Source organism: Salmo salar, chromosome ssa26 (assembly GCF_905237065.1).
Source record: "Salmo salar chromosome ssa26, Ssal_v3.1, whole genome shotgun sequence".
NCBI classification, from domain to species: Eukaryota; Metazoa; Chordata; class Actinopteri; order Salmoniformes; family Salmonidae; genus Salmo; species Salmo salar.
Genome location: NC_059467.1, coordinates 41,938,799 through 41,960,829, shown reverse-complemented (window position 1 = coordinate 41,960,829; position 22,031 = coordinate 41,938,799). Strand labels below are relative to the sequence as shown.

The following is a 22,031-nucleotide window of genomic DNA, read 5'->3' as shown; positions in this document are numbered from 1 at the left end:
GATCTCCAGAAAAGGTTTGCTTTGTAGAACAGTAAAACATAAATATCATATGTCATCCAAATGTATTTCCAGTAATCACTGGAATCATTAATGAAAACCAGACTCCTCTTCAGGTAAAATCAACATTTTCCCACCACAGTCCATACTTTTAAGGTCTTTGAAAGCTACACATTTTCCATTACAACAATGTCCTTCAAGATATTTAAGTGCAAGTCTTGCGTACCATTGTTAGCTACATTGTTGGATTTGGTATCTGGTTGAGGAGTATGAAGTTGGCACTGGTCGTTACAGGGTTAGGGTTGGAACTGGTCGTTACAGGGTTAGGGTTGGAACTGGTCTTTACAGGGTTAGGGTTGGAACTGGTCGTTACAGGGTTAGGGTTGGAACTGGTCTTTACAGGGTTAGGGTTGGAACTGGTCGTTACAGGGTTAGGGTTGGAACTGGTCGTTACAGGGTTAGGGTTGGAACTGGTCGTTACAGGGTTAGGGTTGGAACTGGTCTTTACAGGGTTAGGGTTGGAACTGGTCTTTACAGGGTTAGGGTTGGAACTGGTCTTTACAGGGTTAGGGTTGGAACTGGTCTTTACAGGGTTAGGGTTGGAACTGGTTGTTACAGGGTTAGGGTTGGCACTGGTCTTTACAGGGTTAGGGTTGGAACTGGTCTTTATAGGGTTAGGCTTAGGGTTGGAACTGGTCTTTACAGGGTTAGGGTTGGAACTGGTTGTTACAGGGTTAGGGTTGGAACTGGTCGTTACAGGCTTAGGGTTGGCACTGGTCTTTACAGGGTTAGGGTTGGAACTGGTCTTTACAGGGTTAGGGTTGGAACTGGTCTTTACAGGGTTAGGGTTGGAACTGGTCATTACAGGGTTAGGGTTGGCACGGGTCTTTACAGGGTTAGGGTTGGAACTGGTCGTTACAGGGTTAGGGTTGGAACTGGTCTTTACAGGGTTAGGGTTGGAACTGGTCTTTACAGGGTTAGGGTTGGAAATGGTCTTTACAGGGTTAGGCTTAGGGTTGGAACTGGTCGTTACAGGGTTAGGGTTGGAACTGGTCGTTACAGGGTTAGGGTTGGAACTGGTCTTTACAGGGTTAGGGTTGGAACTGGTTGTTACAGGGTTAGGGTTGGAACTGGTCTTACAGGGTTAGGGTTGGAACTGGTCTTACAGGGTTAGGGTTGGAACTGGTCTTTACAGGGTTAGGGTTGGAACTGGTCTTTACAGGGTTAGGGTTGGAACTGGTTGTTACAGGGTTAGGGTTGGAACTGGTCTTACAGGGTTAGGGTTGGAACTGGTTGTTACAGGGTTAGGGTTGGAACTGGTCTTACAGGGTTAGGGTTGGAACTGGTTGTTACAGGGTTAGGGTTGGAACTGGTCGTTACAGGGTTAGGGTTGGAACTGGTCTTACAGGGTTAGGGTTGGAACTGGTCGTTACAGGGTTAGGGTTGGAACTGGTATTACAGGGTTAGGGTTGGAACTGGTCTTTACAGGGTTAGGGTTGGAACTGGTCTTTACAGGGTTAGGGTTGGAACTGGTCTTTACAGGGTTAGGGTTGGCACTGGTCTTTACAGGGTTAGGGTTGGAACTGGTTGTTACAGGGTTAGGGTTGGAACTGGTCTTACAGGGTTAGGGTTGGAACTGGTCTTTACAGGGTTAGGGTTGGAACTGATCGTTACAGGGTTATATTAGAAGTCAATGACACCTCACCACATGTGTGGTGATCGTTATTACGTAAAATGGCTGCCGTGGCACCACCCAAATGGGTGCTATACATTGGTGGTGGAAGGAGTGAAAGAATGTCATGTGCTTTGACTTTGAGAAAAGGACAACCTAAAGTGCAAAAATACGAATCATTCTCAGAGTAGATGTTTCAGAGAGATATGCAGCCCAGAGAACGTAATGCCTCACTGTTGGCCTGCTGCCATGGTTACCTGGGAGACAGGGATAACGATAAAGGACCCTCCACCGGCACTCTCCGTGACGATGGCCAGGAACTTGGCATTGACGGCACAGAAGTGGTTGTCATGGACGTTCTTGGTGATGGGAATGCCGTCAAAGCAGTGCTCTCGGTTGGCCACTTTGCCGTAGACGTTTCGAAACTTGGAGCTTCGGTATGTCGGACGCCATGACATCTGATGGAGAAGAAATAGAGAGATATTAAAGAGGGAGGTTCAGAAAGGAGTTTCTGCAATACCAGCACTGGGCTATATTGAAGGCACCAGTTAGTTGCTGTTTTATCATGTTCAATGTGCTGACATGGTGGTTTTCTGGTTAATGTATATGCTGGTTAATGTCAGCTGTTTAGTTGACAGGTTAGTGGGCATTCATGGTTAATAGCTTAGATCAACCGGCTGGTTGAACATAATTGGATTATTTTAGATTTAGGGAAAAAAACACAAAATGATCATACCACATTAGAGTATTAAAGGAAAACGCCACCAAAAAACTATATTTTGGTATTTTGGTCCATTGTTGAAATAGTCCCAAAATGTTTTGATTGTCAGCAATCAACTTTCAAAATATAGAAATCATCTCTGTGTGATGCATTTTGTATCACATGACGCAAAAAACATCATCATATGGTGAAGATTTCTGTATTTTGAAAGTTATATATCTTGAAAAATTGATTGCTGACAGGTAAAACATTTTGGGACAACGTCAACAATGGACTAATGAAACAAACACCAAAATATCGTTTTTGGGTGGATTTCTCCTTTAACTTTGAGATTACTGTTCTAAAATCCCTAGAGAAACCCCCATTAGTAAAGATATTAAAGAGGAGTGTTGCTTTCTTCAAAATCCCTTCTGTCCGCCCCTGTAGTTCAGAGGAATTTTGTCAGTACTGTCATGGTAATTCAAATCCCATGTTAGTCAGAGTGTGAAATGTTTGCAGTGTGGCAAACGTTCAATGCCACAAGAAACTATTTCACATAAAATAGTGAGTAAGTAAATAATGATAGACAAGAGCAGTCCCTCACAAGTGATTTGAGTCTGAAATCACCAACTACTAACAAGGAGGCGGCTCCATGAAATGATTCCTCTCTGACACGTATGTCCTGGGCTTGGACCCACCAAGTGGTTGACTCCATCATAAAAACACTCAAACCACTTCTTTTGTTTGTCGTTACCCACAAGCATGTACTGACCAAATTCCTGCCTTGCAGCGTGAGATACATCTATCTTCTGGGTCACACTAGACCTAATCACAGGTGTAGAGCTGGATGGCCCTTAGACACTGATCCAAGGCCAGTTTTGAGGTTTGTCCCACTAATGATTGATGATACATCAGGGATGGTGAATAGATCCTAGGTTTGTGGTAAAGGGGAACTTCTGCTTGCAGACAGCGGCAGGTAGCCTAGTGGTTAGAGCATTGGGCCAGTAACTGAAAGATCGCTGGATCGAATCCCCGAGCTGACAAGATAAAAATCTGTTGTTCTGCCCCTGAACAAGGCAGTTAACCCACTGTTAGTCTGTCATTGTAAATACAAATTTGTTCTTAACTGACTTGCCTGGTTAAATACATATATTTAAAAAAAACCAGACAGGAAGTCCTTCTGGAAAGGAGATTTATGACACTGTCAGATCAGTGACAAGATGACATCACCACAGCCACAATTCAGCATTGTTCAAGGGTGGGAACAGTCACAGTGCTGTGTGCAAATAGAGACGTCCCTGTTGCCATGCTGCTATGGTCTCTTCCTGTCCTACAGACTACAGTACATCTGGTCTTCAGCCGGTGGAGACCAAGCGGTGCACACAATCCAGTTAGCACACCCATCCCTCCCACAGGCAGACCAGTAATCACTCTCACCCATCCCACCCACAGGCAGACCAGTAATCACTCTCACCCATCCCACCCACAGGCAGACCAGTAATCACTCTCACCCATCCCACCCACAGGCAGACCAGTAATCACTCTCACCCATCCCACCCACAGGCAGACCAGTAATCACTCTCACCCATCCCACCCACAGGCAGACCAGTAATCACTCCCACCCACAGGCAGACCAGTAATCACTTTGTCGTGGGGGTGGAGGTGAAGGAGTGTGGCACGGCATTGATATAGCTGGAGCTCGACATGTCCACAGACAGCCGCTGTCACAGCACTTTTTGTACTCCCGAGATTCTCACCTCTGAGTGCTGTGGGAGTAGTCTGGTACTCATTCCACTCACTGCACATCTCAATTCCTTTCCTTCCTCGTTTACCTCCCTCCTTCCTCTCAAAAAGCAGAGTTAAAGAAGCTACCCCCTAGAATGACTGAGCATAATGCTTAGCTTGTTAAAGTATTAATGTGAAACAGCAGAACAGCAGGAAGAGGCCTCAGGGCAGCAGAGAAAGAGCACTGGCATTGAGTTCTCACCACAAGGACACTCATTCATTTGTCACCAGTGGACGGCACGCGGGACTGCGTACGTTGCTCTCTGTCTCACTGACAGCGCAGTGAGACTAAAGCATGGTGTCTCTCAGCTCAAGTCATGGCAGGGTGTCCCCATGCTAGCCATAGTCTACACCTAACTCGTCACCATCTAACTGTATATGTGATCCATCCATCTCATAACCCCAGGAGATGGTTATGACAGCCTTGAAAGGACAGGAAATACCCCCCAACTCACACACACACACACACACACACACACACACACACACACACACACACACACACACACACACACACACACACACACACACACACACACACACACACACACACACACACACACACACACACACACACACACAGCCAGCCAGCCAGCCATAGTATATCTGAATTACTCTGCGAAAACAGTCTCCTCAGTGAAACCAATATCTTACCTTAGTGCTGAGTAGAGTAGTGACACTACAACCACGATCTGTCAGGCCCCTCCTCCCTTTTATAGACCGGCTGCAGTCTGCCAGTTTCTCCTAGCTTCTCCACGATACATCCAGTCAACCGGCCTACTATGCTCCGCTCACTCTCATCTGTTTCTCTCCTCCCCTCTTCTTACCCCGTCTCTCCTCTTTCTCCCTTCAGGTCCTCTCCTCCTCCTATGAGCTACCCCTCCCTCTCTCCTGCTCCCTCTCAGCCCCAGACCAGACAGCTGCATGCAGCCCTGGAGCAGCAGTTAATGCTCCCTCTATTCCTCTCACTGCTCTGTCCTCCTCTAGATGTGGGCTGCACCACTCACTCTCTCTTCCCCTCTCTCTCTCCTGCTCCCTCTATTCCTCTCACTGCTCTGTACTCCTCTAGATGTGGGCTGCACCACTCACTCACTGTCTCTTCCCCTCCCTCTATCCCTCTCACTGCTCTGTCCTCCTCTAGATGTGGGCTGCACCACTCACTCTCTCTTCCCCTCCCTCTATCCCTCTCACTGCTCTGTACTCCTCTAGATGTGGGCTGCACCACTTACTCTCTCTTCCCCTCCCTCTATCCCTCTCACTGCTCTGTCCTCCTCTAGATGTGGGCTGCACCACTTACTCTCTCTTCCCCTCCCTCTATTCCTCTCACTGCTCTGTACTCCTCTAGATGTGGGCTGCACCACTCACTCTCTCTCCCCCTCTCTCTCTCTCTATCCTCTTACTCTCTCTCCTTCCCTCTCTATATACATCCATCTATCTCTCTTTCTCGCTGTGTCTCACTGTGGCAGACCTATCACTAGCTGGGACTGTAGATAGCTGTTGATAACTATTGAAAGACGTTCTTGGTCTTGGATACTTCATACTCTCTTGTTTGCAAATAGAGAGGTCTACGACTATACAGAGTATAAATGTTTCCCTACTCATGTTTCCCTACGCATGTTTCCCTATTCATGTTTCCCTACGCATGTTTCTTTATGCGTGTTTCCCTATGCACGTTTCCTATGCACGTTTCCCTTTGCATGTTTCCCTACGCATGTTTCCCTACGCATGTTTCCCTATGTCTGTTTCCCTACGCATGTTTCCCTATGTCTGTTTCCCTACGCATGTTTCCCTATGTCTGTTTCCCTAGGCATGTTTCCCTATGTCTGTTTCCCTACGCATGTTTCCCTATGTCTGTTTCCCTACGCATGTTTCCCTATGTCTGTTTCCCTACGCATGTTTCCCTACGTCTGTTTCCCTACGCATGTTTCCCTATGTCTGTTTCCCTACGCATGTTTCCCTATGTCTGTTTCCCTACGCATGTTTCCCTATTCATGTTTCCCTACACATGTTTCTTTATGCGTGTTTCCCTATGCACGTTTCCTATGCATGTTTCCCTATGTCTGTTTCCCTACGCATGTTTCCCTACGCATGTTTCCCTATGTCTGTTTCCCTACGCATGTTTCCCTATGTCTGTTTCCCTACGCATGTTTCCCTACGCATGTTTCCCTATGTCTGTTTCCCTACGCATGTTTCCCTATGTCTGTTTCCCTACGCATGTTTCCCTATTCATGTTTCCCTACACATGTTTCTTTATGCATGTTTCCCATGCATGTTTCCCTATGTCTGTTTCCCTACGCATGTTTCCCGATGTCTGTTTCCCTACGCATGTTTCCCTATATCTGTTTCCCTACGCATGTTTCCCTATGTCTGTTTCCCTACGCATGTTTCCCTATGTCTGTTTCCCTACGCATGTTTCCCTATGTCTGTTTCCCTACGCATGTTTCCCTATGTCTGTTTCCCTACGCATGTTTCCCTATGTCTGTTTCCCTACGCATGTTTCCCTATGTCTGTTTCCCTACGCATGTTTTTCTGCCTTTGTTCCCTGGCTTTCTTCTCGAAGTTGAATTGTATGTATTTTCACTTGAATGTCCAGTGGGAACTTGGGTCAATATTTGGTCTGTGATAACACCATGAGGAGAAGTAGGGGACATATTCCAACCATATTGTGTTTTCATCCATTTACATTTCCTGCAAATGGGTGTTGTGAGTCACTCAAGGTCCTACCAAGCAAAAAGGCAGTAACTGCTCATTTGGTCGAAAATGAGTTAATGTCGTTTTTGCAACGTTAAATACACGCTTAATCATGTGGACATGTATCCTGCCTCTATTGTATTGTGTTTTGGAGAAAATGGGAGTCATGTTAGCAGTAACTGGATAAAGTTACTGTGAAGCCAAGGTAAATAAAAGCCATTTTTCTCAGTTCCACGCTATGAGCAGTTACTGCCTTTTTGCCTGGTAAGGCAGCGTAGTGCTATTGAACAATGGGGACAGAAGAGGTGAGGGGTGCTATTTCTGCTGTGAAAAGTGAGCAAACTTTTCCGTGCTAAGCTGTTTGGGTGTCATAATCATAATCCAGTAGGAATACAATCAATCTTTTGTGTGAAACATCTGTGATAAGTACTGTCGTTCCAAACATCTCAACCGTAGCAGCTTTCACAAAAGCCCATGTTTTCCTTCCAGGAGATTGCTCTGATTGGGATTTAGTGAAACTAGTCAGGAGGTAAGTTTGGGTCTGTACGCAGTAAAAGGTCATTGCTGGGCAGAGAGAGAGAGCGAGAGAGCGTGAGAGAGAGTGAGCGAGAGAGAGACAGAGAGAGAGAAAGAGAGAGAGAGTGAGATAGAGAGAGACAGAGAGAGAGAAAGAGAGAGAGAGTGAGATAGAGAGAGACAGAGAGAGAGAAAGAGAGAGAGAGTGAGATAGAGAGTGTGTATAGTGTGTTTTTGTTGCATTTGTGCGTCTTTTCTCTTCTGCCCTAACGCCTGAGTGGAGCTCAAAGAGAGCTTGGACCCAGCAGCCCTTGGTCTCCCACCGCCCGCCTCCTTGGAATCTTAAGACCCTCCTGGCTATTACCCAGAACCCCCTGTGGCTCCATCCCTCTCTCTGCCCCTCCCCTCACTCCCTTCCTCCCCTTTCTTCTCCTCCCTCCTTCTTCATCCCTGCTCTCCTCACAGGCCTTACAACCCTCTTTCCCATACTGAAGTTCCCCCATTTGATAATGTGCATTCTTCCCAGTCTGACATCAAATCAAATCAAATTCTATTGGTCACATACACATATTTAGCAGATGTTATTTGTCAACAAAGTACTGTAATAAAGAGTACCTAGTCATTAAATACAACAGACTACTGTAATAAAGAAGTATCTAGCCATTAAATATAATGGAGTACTGTAATAAAGAGTGCCTAGTCATTAAATACAACAGATTACTATAATATAGAGTACCTAGTCATTAAATATAACGGAGTACCATAATACAAAGTACCTAGTGATTAAATACAACAGATTACTCTAATACAGAGTACCTAGTCATTAAATACAACAGATTACTCTAATACAGAGTACCTAGTCATTAAATACAACAGATCACTGTAATAAAGAGTACCTAGTCATTAAATACATACAGATTACTCTAATACAGAGTACCTAATCATTAAATATAACAGATCACTGTAATAAAGAGTACCTAGTCATTAAATACATACAGATTACTCTAATACAGAGTACCTAATCATTAAATACATACAGATTACTCTAATACAGAGTACCTAATCATTAAATACAACAGATCACTGTAATAAAGAGTACCTAGTCATTAAATACAACAGATCACTGTAATACAGAGTACCTAGTCATGAAATACATACAGATTACTCTAATACAGAGTACCTAGTCATTAAATATAACAGATCCAAATGGAGATTTCGATTATATTTCTGACAAGATGGATGACTTATAAGATGGGTATTGGAAGACCTCCAGTATAGGATTCCCACAGCTTCACAGTGGGTTTTTGTCTTGGCTTTGTTCTGTTGTGTTTATGTGTGTGTGTGTGTGTGTGTGTGTGTGTGTGTGTGTGTGTGTGTGTGTGTGTGTGTGTGTGTGTGTGTGTGTGTGTGTGTGTGTGTGTGTGTGTGTGTGTGTGTGTGTGTGTGTGTGTGTGTGTGTGTGTGTGTGTGTGTGTGTGTGTGTGTAGGGGGGGGGGGGCTCCAGAGAGCACTCTGTGTTAATTGAGTTTTTGCCTGCAGTGTCTGTTTCTCTTTTACTGTAGTCTCTGTTCCTTCCTGAAAAACCTCAAGACTATCAGGATTCAATTGGTCCTGAATATTCCTAGTAAAACCTCAAGACTATCAGAATCCTATTGGTCCTGAATCATCCCAGTAAAACCGTAAGACTATCAGAATCCTATTGGTCCTGAATCATCCCAGTAAAACTATAAGACTATCAGAATCCTATTGGTGTAAGGGCTGTCGTCGTAAGAAAACCAAGGTGCAGCGGAGGATGTGTTCATCTTGAATGAATTTTAATACAAAAAGAGAACACTTGACAAAATAAACAAAATGACAGCCGACAGTTCTGTCAGGTACTAACAACGAAACAGAAAGCACTAAACAGAAACAATCACCCACAAAAACCCAAAGGAAAAACAGGCTACTTATGTGTGACTCCCAATCAGCAACAACAAACTACATCTGTGCCTGACTGGAAGCCACACGGCCAAAATCAACGAAACAAACCAACATAGAAAAAAGAACATAGAACGCCCACCCAATGTAACACCCTGGCCTAACCAAAATAAAGAACAAAAACCCCTCTCTATGGCCAGGGCGTTACAATTGGTCCTGAATCATCCCAGTAAAACCTCGACTATCAGAATCCTATTGTTCCTGTATCATCCCAGTGTTACTCCAATGGCTGACAGTTTCCTGCTATGACATCCTGTCATGCGCGAAGTACATTTCTCCATGAATTTCCAATCCAATATTACTCAGCTGCAGTCAATGTGATATTGGCAGCTCTACTTGCCAGGTCCAAAGACTGTATGACAGTTTCCAGAGGCTGTCACTTCACAATTCATCGGGAAAATTGCCACAATTCAACTGAATGGCTAAGGATATGCTGATCAATCCTCTCTATGCTGTTGCCAATAGAGGAAGTGGGTCTGTCGGAAACCAACAAGCTGAGCGTAAAAAGAGAGACAGAGATCCCCCCCAGGGCTGCTGTCGCTCTCCTCACCCTGCCCGTCGAGCCGTCTTTGTGAAGCTCTCTAAGGGCTATTAACTATTCCTCCCTTCCCCGGGCCACATGGGTGTTTAGTTGGTTCCGATGACATTCACTCCTCGTCACATGGACTAAATATCACAGAACAGTGACATCCCCGCTGGTTCTTTTGGCTGCCACCTCAGTCAGTGACTACATAGGGCCATTCACAGGAACTACAGATGCAGGATCATACTTTGAGCCAGTTTGCTACAGCAGGAAAATAATCCTGCAGCAACAGGAAATGTGAATTATGATGTGGATTATAATTAATGGACATTTTTGTAGGGGTTGATACATTTTTCCGAGTGAAAATTACAAACTTCAGAAGCCTTTTTTAACCTAAAAAACACTACAAGTTTTATATTTCCTGCACCGCAGGAAAGTTCTCTTGCGACAGGGTGATCAAATTAAGATTGTACATCTGTAGTATCTGGTATGAATGCTGTAAATGGTGAAATTCTTTGATATGGTGAGCATGACAGAGCATGACAAGGCCACAATGGGTTTATGTAAAGGCCATTTGAGCCAATGCTGACAGTAGGGCTTTGTTGTGAGGTCCATGGACTTATTCTACTTAGTAGGCATACTCTGTTCATACTCATCTTTGTCTGGGTCGGGGAAATACACGTGTCCATGCCTGCGTGTGTGTTTATCCACGGATGGATTCTAATCAACCTCTTTGAAACACATTCATCTATCCCAAAATCCCAACACTTCATAGCACGAGCTGTTATGACCAATGATGAAATTGCCATATAAATCCCCATGACAGTGTCAAGAAGCCCTCTGAACATAGCGCTACCTTGACCCATACACATAAATATACCCCAACTGTCCTGCATATCTCCATATGACTGCTATCTTTATATAGTCACCCCACACTTGAGTATGTTATAGTTGACCCTGGGCCTGGGGGTAGACAGGACAGGAGCCAGGTCTGTAGTGTGTTATAGTTGACCCTGGGCCTGAGGGTAGACAGGACAGGAGCCAGGTCTGTAGTGTGTTATAGTTGACCCTGGGCCTGGGGGTAGACAGGACAGGAGCCAGGTCTGTAGTGTGTTATAGTTGACCCTGGGCCTGGGGGTAGACAGGACAGGAGCCAGGTCTGTAGTGTGTTATAGTTGACCCTGGGCCTGGGGGTAGACAGGACAGGAGCCAGGTCTGTAGTGTGTTATAGTTGACCCTGGGCCTGGGGGTAGACAGGACAGGAGCCAGGTCTGTAGTGTGTTATAGTTGACCCTGGGCCTGGGGGTAGACAGGACAGGAGCCAGGTCTGTAGTGTGTTATAGTTGACCCTGGGCCTGGGGGTAGACAGGACAGGAGCCAGGTCTGTAGTGTGTTATAGTTGACCCTGGGCCTGGGGGTAGACAGGACAGGAGCCAGGTCTGTAGTGTGTTATAGTTGACCCTGGGCCTGGGGGTAGACAGGACAGGAGCCAGGTCTGTAGTGTGTTATAGTTGACCCTGGGCCTGGGGGTAGACAGGACAGGAGCCAGGTCTGTAGTGTGTTATAGTTGACCCTGGGCCTGGGGGTAGACAGGACAGGAGCCAGGTCTGTAGTGTGTTATAGTTGACCCTGGGCCTGGGGGTAGACAGGACAGGAGCCAGGTCTGTAGTGTGTTATAGTTGACCCTGGGCCTGGGGGTAGACAGGACTGGAGCCAGGTCTGTAGTGTGTTATAGTTGACCCTGGGCCTGGGGGTAGACAGGACAGGAGCCAGGTCTGTAGTGTGTTATAGTTGACCCTGGGCCTGGGAGTAGACAGGACAGGAGCCAGGTCTGTAGGGTGTTATAGTTGACCCTGGGCCTGGGGGTAGACAGGACAGGAGCCAGGTCTGTAGTGTGTTATAGTTGACCCTGGGCCTGGGGGTAGACAGGACAGGAGCCAGGTCTGTAGTGTGTTATAGTTGACCCTGGGCCTGGGGGTAGACAGGACAGGAGCCAGGTCTGTAGTGTGTTATAGTTGACCCTGGGCCTGGGAGTAGACAGGACAGGAGCCAGCTCTGTGGGTGTTTCTGCAGCCATGTGCTGTAACTGTATGTTGCGAAGACAGTGCCACTCCTGCTGTTATGTGATATGGCAGGCAGGAAGTGAATCATCAATAATGGCAGCAGATGGAGCTGCTCTGGCTAATGCTAATGTCTGCTCTCAACAGGAGAGGAGAGGAAAGCCCCCACCTCCCACACAGCCTCCCAGAAACGGGTGTTAATGGAGATCAAAGTACCCACAGCCACATGTACAGGACACAGGAAGGAGCCACGGAGACGATTGCACTTCACAGTTCAGTTGTGCAGTGAGGAGTGGGCTGAACAGGCATCCACTACCCACTGCCTCCAGGGACAGTCCTGGCTGGTTATCCTACAAACAGTCCTGGCTGGTTATCCTACAAATGCATCATACACCATACCTTTGGGGAATGTTCATTTAATATATAGGTGGGTTTATTTCATGTCATAGTATAGCTTTTTGGAGCATACAGAGATTGGCTGGCTGGCTGTGAGGGGGAGAGAGAGAGGGAGAGGGAAAGAGAGAGAGAAAGAGAGTGAGATCGTGAGAGAGAGAGAGAGAGAGAGAGCGAGAGAAGGATAAAGACAGCGTGACTCAGACACAGAACAGTTCTTTTATCTGACCAATCAGAGTGACACAGACTCAGAATAGGTCTCTTCTCTGACCAATCAGAGTGGCTCAGACAAAGAACAGTTCTCTTCTCTGACCACTGACAGAGTGACTCAGACACAGAACAGTTCTCTTCTCTGACCACTGACAGAGTGACTCAGACACAGAACAGTTCTCTTCTCTGACCACTGACAGAGTGACTCAGACACAGAACAGTTCTCTTCTCTGACCACTGACAGAGTGACTCAGACACAGAACAGTTCTCTTCTCTGACCACTGACAGAGTGACTCAGACACAGAACAGTTCTGTTCTCTAACCACTGACAGAGTGACTCAGACACAGAACAGTTCTCTTCTCTGACCACTGACAGAGTGACTCAGACACAGAACAGTTCTCCACAGGCTTCAGCAGAGAGAGAACAGAATCCATGCCCTCTGTCTAACTACCAGCCTGTTGTCCAGGAGACAGACTCCTTTCACCCAGACACACAACACAGTCTTTAGACCCAGATTACCTCTCAACTGGCTGTCATCTCTGGATCAGTCTAACCACCCTACCTCCCACTATCCTAAAGGTACAATCTCAACTCCACTACCAGCAGGGATGTCAATGAAAAACAAGCAGAATTCGCTATACTTGCCGTATTGTGCTGGATGAACTATGTGGTAGACAGGGTATAGCTGTTTGATGTTTGCAGCTTGGAATGTAGCTTATTCACAGACTCCTCTGTGTGGATAGTACACCTTGTCTGAAAAAGCGTCAAAGTGAACACAAGAGAAAATATTATAGTACAGAGTCTTCATTAGAGGATTATAGTACAGTCTTCATTAGAGGATTAGAGTACATAGTCTTCATTAGAGGATTAGAGTACAGTCTTCATTAGAGGATTAGAGTACATAGTCTTCATTAGAGGATTAGAGTACAGAGTCTTCAATAGAGGATTAGAGTACAGAGTCTTCATTAGAGGATTATACTGCAGTCTTCTTTAGAGGATTAGAGTACAGAGTCTTCATTAGAGGATTAGAGTACAGCGTCTTCATTAGAGGATTAGAGTACATAGTCTTCATTAGAGGATTAGAGTACAGAGTCTTCATTAGATGATTAGAGTACAGAGTCTTCATTAGAGGATTATAGTGCAGTCTTCTTTAGAGGATTAGAGTACAGAGTCTTCATTAGAGGATTAGAGTACAGCGCCTTCATTAGAGGATTAGAGTACAGTATTCATTAGAGGATTAGAGTACAGAGTCTTCATTAGAGGATTATAGTACAGCGTCTTCATTAGAGGATTAGAGTACAGCGTCTTCATTGGAGGATTAGAGTGCAGTCTTCATTAGAGGATTAGAGTACAGTCTTCATTAGAGGATTAGAGTACAGTCTTCATTAGAGGATTAGATTGCAGTCTTCATTAGAGGATTAGAGTACAGTCTTCATTAGAGGATTAGAGTACAGTCTTCATTAGAGGATTAGAGTACAGAGTCTTCATTAGAGGATTAGAGTACAGTCTTCATTAGAGGATTATAGTACAGTATTCATTAGTGGATTAGAGTACAGAGTCTTCATTAGAGGATTAGAGTACAGTCTTCATTAGAGGATTAGAGTACAGAGTCTTCATTAGAGGATTAGAGTACAGAGTCTTCATTAGAGGATTAGAGTACAGAGTCTTCTTTAGAGGATTAGAGTACAGAGTCTTCATTAGAGGATTAGAGTACACAGTCTTCATTAGAGGATTAGAGTACATAGTCTTCATTAGAGGATTAGAGTACAGTCTTCATTAGAGGATTAGAGTACAGTATTCATTAGAGGATTAGAGTACAGAGTCTTCATTAGAGGAATATAGTAAAGCGTCTTCATTAGAGGATTAGAGTACAGCGTCTTCATTGGAGTATTAGAGTACAGTCTTCATTAGAGGATTAGATTGCAGTCTTCATTAGAGGATTAGAGTACAGTCTTCATTAGAGGATTAGAGTACAGTCTTCATTAGAGGATTATAGTACAGTATTCATTAGAGGATTAGAGTACAGAGTCTTCATTAGATGATTAGAGTACAGAGTCTTCATTAGAGGATTATAGTGCAGTCTTCTTTAGAGGATTAGAGTACAGAGTCTTCATTAGAGGATTAGAGTACAGCGCCTTCATTAGAGGATTAGAGTACAGTATTCATTAGAGGATTAGAGTACAGAGTCTTCATTAGAGGATTATAGTACAGCGTCTTCATTAGAGGATTAGAGTACAGCGTCTTCATTGGAGGATTAGAGTGCAGTCTTCATTAGAGGATTAGAGTACAGTCTTCATTAGAGGATTAGAGTACAGTCTTCATTAGAGGATTAGATTGCAGTCTTCATTAGAGGATTAGAGTACAGTCTTCATTAGAGGATTAGAGTACAGTCTTCATTAGAGGATTAGAGTACAGAGTCTTCATTAGAGGATTAGAGTACAGTCTTCATTAGAGGATTATAGTACAGTATTCATTAGTGGATTAGAGTACAGAGTCTTCATTAGAGGATTAGAGTACAGTCTTCATTAGAGGATTAGAGTACAGAGTCTTCATTAGAGGATTAGAGTACAGAGTCTTCATTAGAGGATTAGAGTACAGAGTCTTCTTTAGAGGATTAGAGTACAGAGTCTTCATTAGAGGATTAGAGTACACAGTCTTCATTAGAGGATTAGAGTACATAGTCTTCATTAGAGGATTAGAGTACAGTCTTCATTAGAGGATTAGAGTACAGTATTCATTAGAGGATTAGAGTACAGAGTCTTCATTAGAGGAATATAGTAAAGCGTCTTCATTAGAGGATTAGAGTACAGCGTCTTCATTGGAGTATTAGAGTACAGTCTTCATTAGAGGATTAGATTGCAGTCTTCATTAGAGGATTAGAGTACAGTCTTCATTAGAGGATTAGAGTACAGTCTTCATTAGAGGATTATAGTACAGTATTCATTAGAGGATTAGAGTACAGAGTCTTCATTAGAGGATTAGAGTACAGTCTTCATTAGAGGATTATAGTACAGTATTCATTAGAGGATTAGAGTACAGAGTCTTCATTAGAGGATTAGAGTACAGTCTTCATTAGAGGATTATAGTACAGTATTCATTAGAGGATTAGAGTACAGTCTTCATTAGAGGATTAGAGTACAGAGTCTTCATTAGAGGATTAGAGTACAGAGTCTTCATTAGAGGATTAGAGTACAGAGTCTTCAATAGAGGATTAGAGTACAGAGTCTTCATTAGAGGATTAGAGTACAGTCTTCATTAGAGGATTAGAGTACAGAGTCTTCATTAGAGGATTAGAGTACAGAGTCTTCATTAGAGGATTAGAGTACAGAGTCTTCATTAGAGGATTAGAGTACAGTCTTCTATAGAGTATAAGAGTTCACAGTCATCATTAGAGGATTAGAGTACAGCGTCTTCATTAGAGGATTAGAGTACAGCGTCTTCATTGGAGGATTAGAGTACAGTCTTCATTAGAGCATTAGAGTACAGTCTTCATTAGAGGATTATACTGCAGTCTTCTTTAGAGGATTAGAGTACAGAGTCTTCATTAGAGGATTAGAGTACAGCGTCTTCATTAGAGGATTAGAGTACAGTATTCAATAGAGGACTAGGGTACAGCATCTTCATTAGAGGATTAGAGGACAGTCTTCATTAAAGGATTAGAGTACAGTCTTCATTAGAGGATTAGAGTACAGAGTCTTCATTAGAGGGTTAGAGTACAGTCTTCATTAGAGGATTATAGTACAGTCTTCATTAGAGGATTAGAGTACAGCGTCTTTATTAGAGGATTAGAGTACATAGTCTTCATTAGAGGATTAGAGTACAGTCTTCATTAGACGATTAGAGTACAGCGTCTTCAGTAGAGGATTAGAGTACATAGTCTTCATTAGAGGATTAGAGTACAATTTTCATTAGAGGATTAGAGTACAGTCTTCATTAGAGGATTAGAGTACAGCATCTTCATTAGAGGATTAGAGTACATAGTCTTCATTAGAGGATTAGAGTACAGTCTTCATTAGAGGATTAGAGTACATAGACTTCATTAGAGGATTAGAGTACAGAGTCTTCATTAGAGGATTAGAGTACAGAGTCTTCATTAGAGGATTATAGTGCAGTCTTCTTTAGAGGATTAGAGTACAGAGTCTTCATTAGAGGATTAGAGTACAGCGCCTTCATTAGAGGATTAGAGTACAGTATTCATTAGAGGATTAGAGTACAGAGTCTTCATTAGAGGATTATAGTACAGCGTCTTCATTAGAGGATTAGAGTACAGCGTCTTCATTGGAGGATTAGAGTGCAGTCTTCATTAGAGGATTAGAGTACAGTCTTCATTAGAGGATTAGAGTACAGTCTTCATTAGAGGATTAGATTGCAGTCTTCATTAGAGGATTAGAGTACAGTCTTCATTAGAGGATTAGAGTACAGTCTTCATTAGAGGATTATAGTACAGTATTCATTAGAGGATTAGAGTACAGAGTCTTCATTAGAGGATTAGAGTACAGTCTTCATTAGAGGATTATAGTACAGTATTCATTAGAGGATTATAGTACAGAGTCTTCATTAGAGGATTAGAGTACAGAGTCTTCTTTAGAGGATTAGAGTACAGAGTCTTCATTAGAGGATTAGAGTACACAGTCTTCATTAGAGGATTAGAGTACATAGTCTTCATTAGAGGATTAGAGTACAGTCTTCATTAGAGGATTAGAGTACATAGTCTTCATTAGAGGATTAGAGTACAGAGTCTTCATTAGACGATTAGAGTACAGAGTCTTCATTAGAGGATTATAGTGCAGTCTTCGTTAGAGGATTAGAGTCCAGAGTCTTCATTAGAGGATTAGAGTACAGCGCCTTCATTAGAGGATTAGAGTACAGTATTCATTAGAGGATTAGAGTACAGAGTCTTCATTAGAGGAATATAGTAAAGCGTCTTCATTAGAGGATTAGAGTACAGCGTCTTCATTGGAGTATTAGAGTACAGTCTTCATTAGAGGATTAGATTGCAGTCTTCATTAGAGGATTAGAGTACAGTCTTCATTAGAGGATTAGAGTACAGTCTTCATTAGAGGATTATAGTACAGTATTCATTAGAGGATTAGAGTACAGAGTCTTCATTAGAGGATTAGAGTACAGTCTTCATTAGAGGATTATAGTACAGTATTCATTAGAGGATTAGAGTACAGAGTCTTCATTAGAGGATTAGAGTACAGTCTTCATTAGAGGATTATAGTACAGTATTCATTAGAGGATTAGAGTACAGTCTTCATTAGAGGATTAGAGTACAGAGTCTTCATTAGAGGATTAGAGTACAGAGTCTTCATTAGAGGATTAGAGTACAGAGTCTTCAATAGAGGATTAGAGTACAGAGTCTTCATTAGAGGATTAGAGTACAGTCTTCATTAGAGGATTAGAGTACAGAGTCTTCATTAGAGGATTAGAGTACAGAGTCTTCATTAGAGGATTAGAGTACAGAGTCTTCATTAGAGGATTAGAGTACAGTCTTCTTTAGAGTATAAGAGTTCAGAGTCTTCATTAGAGAATTAGAGTACAGAGTCTTCATTAGAGGATTAGAGTACAGCGTCTTCATTAGAGGATTAGAGTACAGCGTCTTCATTGGAGGATTAGAGTACAGTCTTCATTAGAGCATTAGAGTACAGTCTTCATTAGAGGATTATACTGCAGTCTTCTTTAAAGGATTAGAGTACAGAGTCTTCATTAGAGGATTAGAGTACAGCGTCTTCATTAGAGGATTAGAGTACAGCGCCTTCATTAGAGGATTAGAGTACAGTATTCATTAGAGGATTAGAGTACAGAGTCTTCATTAGAGGATTATAGTACAGCGTCTTCATTAGAGGATTAGAGTACAGCGTCTTCATTGGAGGATTAGAGTGCAGTCTTCATTAGAGGATTAGAGTACAGTCTTCATTAGAGGATTAGAGTACAGTCTTCATTAGAGGATTAGATTGCAGTCTTCATTAGAGGATTAGAGTACAGTCTTCATTAGAGGATTAGAGTACAGTCTTCATTAGAGGATTATAGTACAGTATTCATTAGAGGATTAGAGTACAGAGTCTTCATTAGAGGATTAGAGTACAGTCTTCATTAGAGGATTATAGTACAGTATTCATTAGAGGATTATAGTACAGAGTCTTCATTAGAGGATTAGAGTACAGAGTCTTCTTTAGAGGATTAGAGTACAGAGTCTTCATTAGAGGATTAGAGTACACAGTCTTCATTAGAGGATTAGAGTACATAGTCTTCATTAGAGGATTAGAGTACAGTCTTCATTAGAGGATTAGAGTACATAGTCTTCATTAGAGGATTAGAGTACAGAGTCTTCATTAGACGATTAGAGTACAGAGTCTTCATTAGAGGATTATAGTGCAGTCTTCGTTAGAGGATTAGAGTCCAGAGTCTTCATTAGAGGATTAGAGTACAGCGCCTTCATTAGAGGATTAGAGTACAGTATTCATTAGAGGATTAGAGTACAGAGTCTTCATTAGAGGAATATAGTAAAGCGTCTTCATTAGAGGATTAGAGTACAGCGTCTTCATTGGAGTATTAGAGTACAGTCTTCATTAGAGGATTAGATTGCAGTCTTCATTAGAGGATTAGAGTACAGTCTTCATTAGAGGATTAGAGTACAGTCTTCATTAGAGGATTATAGTACAGTATTCATTAGAGGATTAGAGTACAGAGTCTTCATTAGAGGATTAGAGTACAGTCTTCATTAGAGGATTATAGTACAGTATTCATTAGAGGATTAGAGTACAGAGTCTTCATTAGAGGATTAGAGTACAGTCTTCATTAGAGGATTATAGTACAGTATTCATTAGAGGATTAGAGTACAGTCTTCATTAGAGGATTAGAGTACAGAGTCTTCATTAGAGGATTAGAGTACAGAGTCTTCATTAGAGGATTAGAGTACAGAGTCTTCAATAGAGGATTAGAGTACAGAGTCTTCATTAGAGGATTAGAGTACAGTCTTCATTAGAGGATTAGAGTACAGAGTCTTCATTAGAGGATTATAGTACAGAGTCTTCATTAGAGGATTAGAGTACAGAGTCTTCATTAGAGGATTAGAGTACAGTCTTCTTTAGAGTATAAGAGTTCAGAGTCTTCATTAGAGAATTAGAGTACAGAGTCTTCATTAGAGGATTAGAGTACAGCGTCTTCATTAGAGGATTAGAGTACAGCGTCTTCATTGGAGGATTAGAGTACAGTCTTCATTAGAGCATTAGAGTACAGTCTTCATTAGAGGATTATACTGCAGTCTTCTTTAAAGGATTAGAGTACAGAGTCTTCATTAGAGGATTAGAGTACAGCGTCTTCATTAGAGGATTAGAGTACAGTATTCATTAGAGGACTAGGGTACAGCATCTTCATTAGAGGATTAGAGGACAGTCTTCATTAGAGGATTAGAGTACAGTCTTCATTAGAGGATTAGAGTACAGAGTCTTCATTAGAGGGTTAGAGTACAGTCTTCATTAGAGGATTATAGTACAGTCTTCATTAGAGGATTAGAGTACAGCATCTTTATTAGAGGATTAGTGTACATAGTCTTCATTAGAGGATTAGAGTACAGTCTTCATTAGACGATTAGAGTACAGCGTCTTCAGTAGAGGATTAGACTACATAGTCTTCATTAGAGGATTAGAGTACAATTTTCATTAGAGGATTAGAGTACAGTCTTCATTAGAGGATTAGAGTACAGCATCTTCATTAGAGGATTAGAGTACATAGTCTTCATTAGAGGATTAGAGTACAGTCTTCATTAGAGGATTAGAGTACATAGACTTCATTAGAGGATTAGAGTACAGAGTCTTCATTAGAGGATTAGAGTACAGAGTCTTCATTAGAGGATTATAGTGCAGTCTTCTTTAGAGGATTAGAGTACAGAGTCTTCATTAGAGGATTAGAGTACAGCGCCTTCATTAGAGGATTAGAGTACAGTATTCATTAGAGGATTAGAGTACAGAGTCTTCATTAGAGGATTATAGTACAGCGTCTTCATTAGAGGATTAGAGTACAGCGTCTTCATTGGAGGATTAGAGTGCAGTCTTCATTAGAGGATTAGAGTACAGTCTTCATTAGAGGATTAGAGTACAGTCTTCATTAGAGGATTAGATTGCAGTCTTCATTAGAGGATTAGAGTACAGTCTTCATTAGAGGATTAGAGTACAGTCTTCATTAGAGGATTATAGTACAGTATTCATTAGAGGATTAGAGTACAGAGTCTTCATTAGAGGATTAGAGTACAGTCTTCATTAGAGGATTATAGTACAGTATTCATTAGAGGATTAGAGTACAGAGTCTTCATTAGAGGATTAGAGTACAGTCTTCATTAGAGGATTATAGTACAGTATTCATTAGAGGATTAGAGTACAGTCTTCATTAGAGGATTAGAGTACAGAGTCTTCATTAGAGGATTAGAGTACAGAGTCTTCATTAGAGGATAAGAGTACAGCGCCTTCATTAGAGGATTAGAGTACAGTATTCATTAGAGGATTAGAGTACAGTATTCATTAGAGGATTAGAGTACAGCGTCTTCATTAGATGATTAGAGTACAGCATCTTCATTAGAGGATTAGAGTACAGTCTTCATTAGAGGATTAGAGTCCAGTCTTCATTAGAGGATTAGAGTACAGTCTTCATTAGAGGATTAGAGTACAGTCTTCATTAGAGGATTAAAGTCCAGTCTTCATTAGAGGATTAGAGTACAGTCTTCATTAGAGGATTATAGTACAGTCTTCATTAGAGGAATAGAGTACAGCGTCTTCATTAGAGGATTAGAGTACATAGTCTTCATTAGAGGATTAGAGTACAGTCTTCATTAGACTAGTCTTCATTAGAGGATTAGAGTACAGTCTTCATTAGAGGATTAGAGTACATAGTCTTCATTAGAGGATTAGAGTACAGTCTTCATTAGAGGATTAGAGTACAATTTTCATTAGAGGATTAGAGTACAGTCTTCATTAAAGGATTAGAGTACAGCGTCTTCATTAGAGGATTAGAGTTCAGAGTCATCATTAGAGTATTAGAGTACAGTCTTCATTAGAGGATTAGAGTACAGAGTCTTCATTAGAGGATTAGAGTACAGAGTCTTCATTAGAGGATTATAGTACAGTGTTCTTTAGAGTATTAGAGTTCAGAGTCTTCATTAGAGGATTAGAGTACAGAGTCTTCATTAGAGGATTAGAGTACAGAGTCTTCATTAGAGGATTAGAGTACAGAGTCTTCAATAGAGGATTAGAGTACAGTCTTCATTACAGGATTAGAGTACAGAGTCTTCATTAGAGGATTAGAGTACAGAGTCTTCATTAGAGGATTAGAGTACAGAGTCTTCATTAGAGGATTAGAGTACAGAGTGTTCATTAGATGATTAGAGTACAGTCTTCTTTAGAGTGTAAGAGTTCAGAGTCTTCATTAGAGAATTAGAGTACAGTCTTCATTAGAGGATTAGAGTACAGTCTTCATTAGAGGATTAGAGTACAGTCTTCATTAGAGGATTA

The 22,031-nt window shown here is 42.1% G+C and overlaps 1 protein-coding gene across 4 annotated transcripts in view; it reads right to left on the bottom strand.

The window, feature by feature from the left end:
* LOC106593363 (coronin-2B) overlaps window positions 1–22,031 on the bottom strand; it is a 115,441-nt gene that overhangs the window by 28,593 nt on the left and 64,817 nt on the right. The window contains exons 2-3 of one of the 4 annotated variants that reach the window (XM_045708777.1): window positions 13,171–13,278; window positions 1,927–2,127 (exon numbers count right to left, since the gene is read on the bottom strand). In XM_045708777.1, the coding sequence (XP_045564733.1) occupies window positions 1,927–2,127 (201 nt within the window). In that variant the 5' untranslated portion in view covers window positions 13,171–13,278. Of the gene's footprint in view, window positions 1–1,926; window positions 2,128–4,808; window positions 5,363–13,170; window positions 13,379–22,031 lie in introns of those variants that run through there. The other 3 variants (XM_045708778.1, XM_045708776.1, XM_045708775.1) reach the window with 3 other exon arrangements.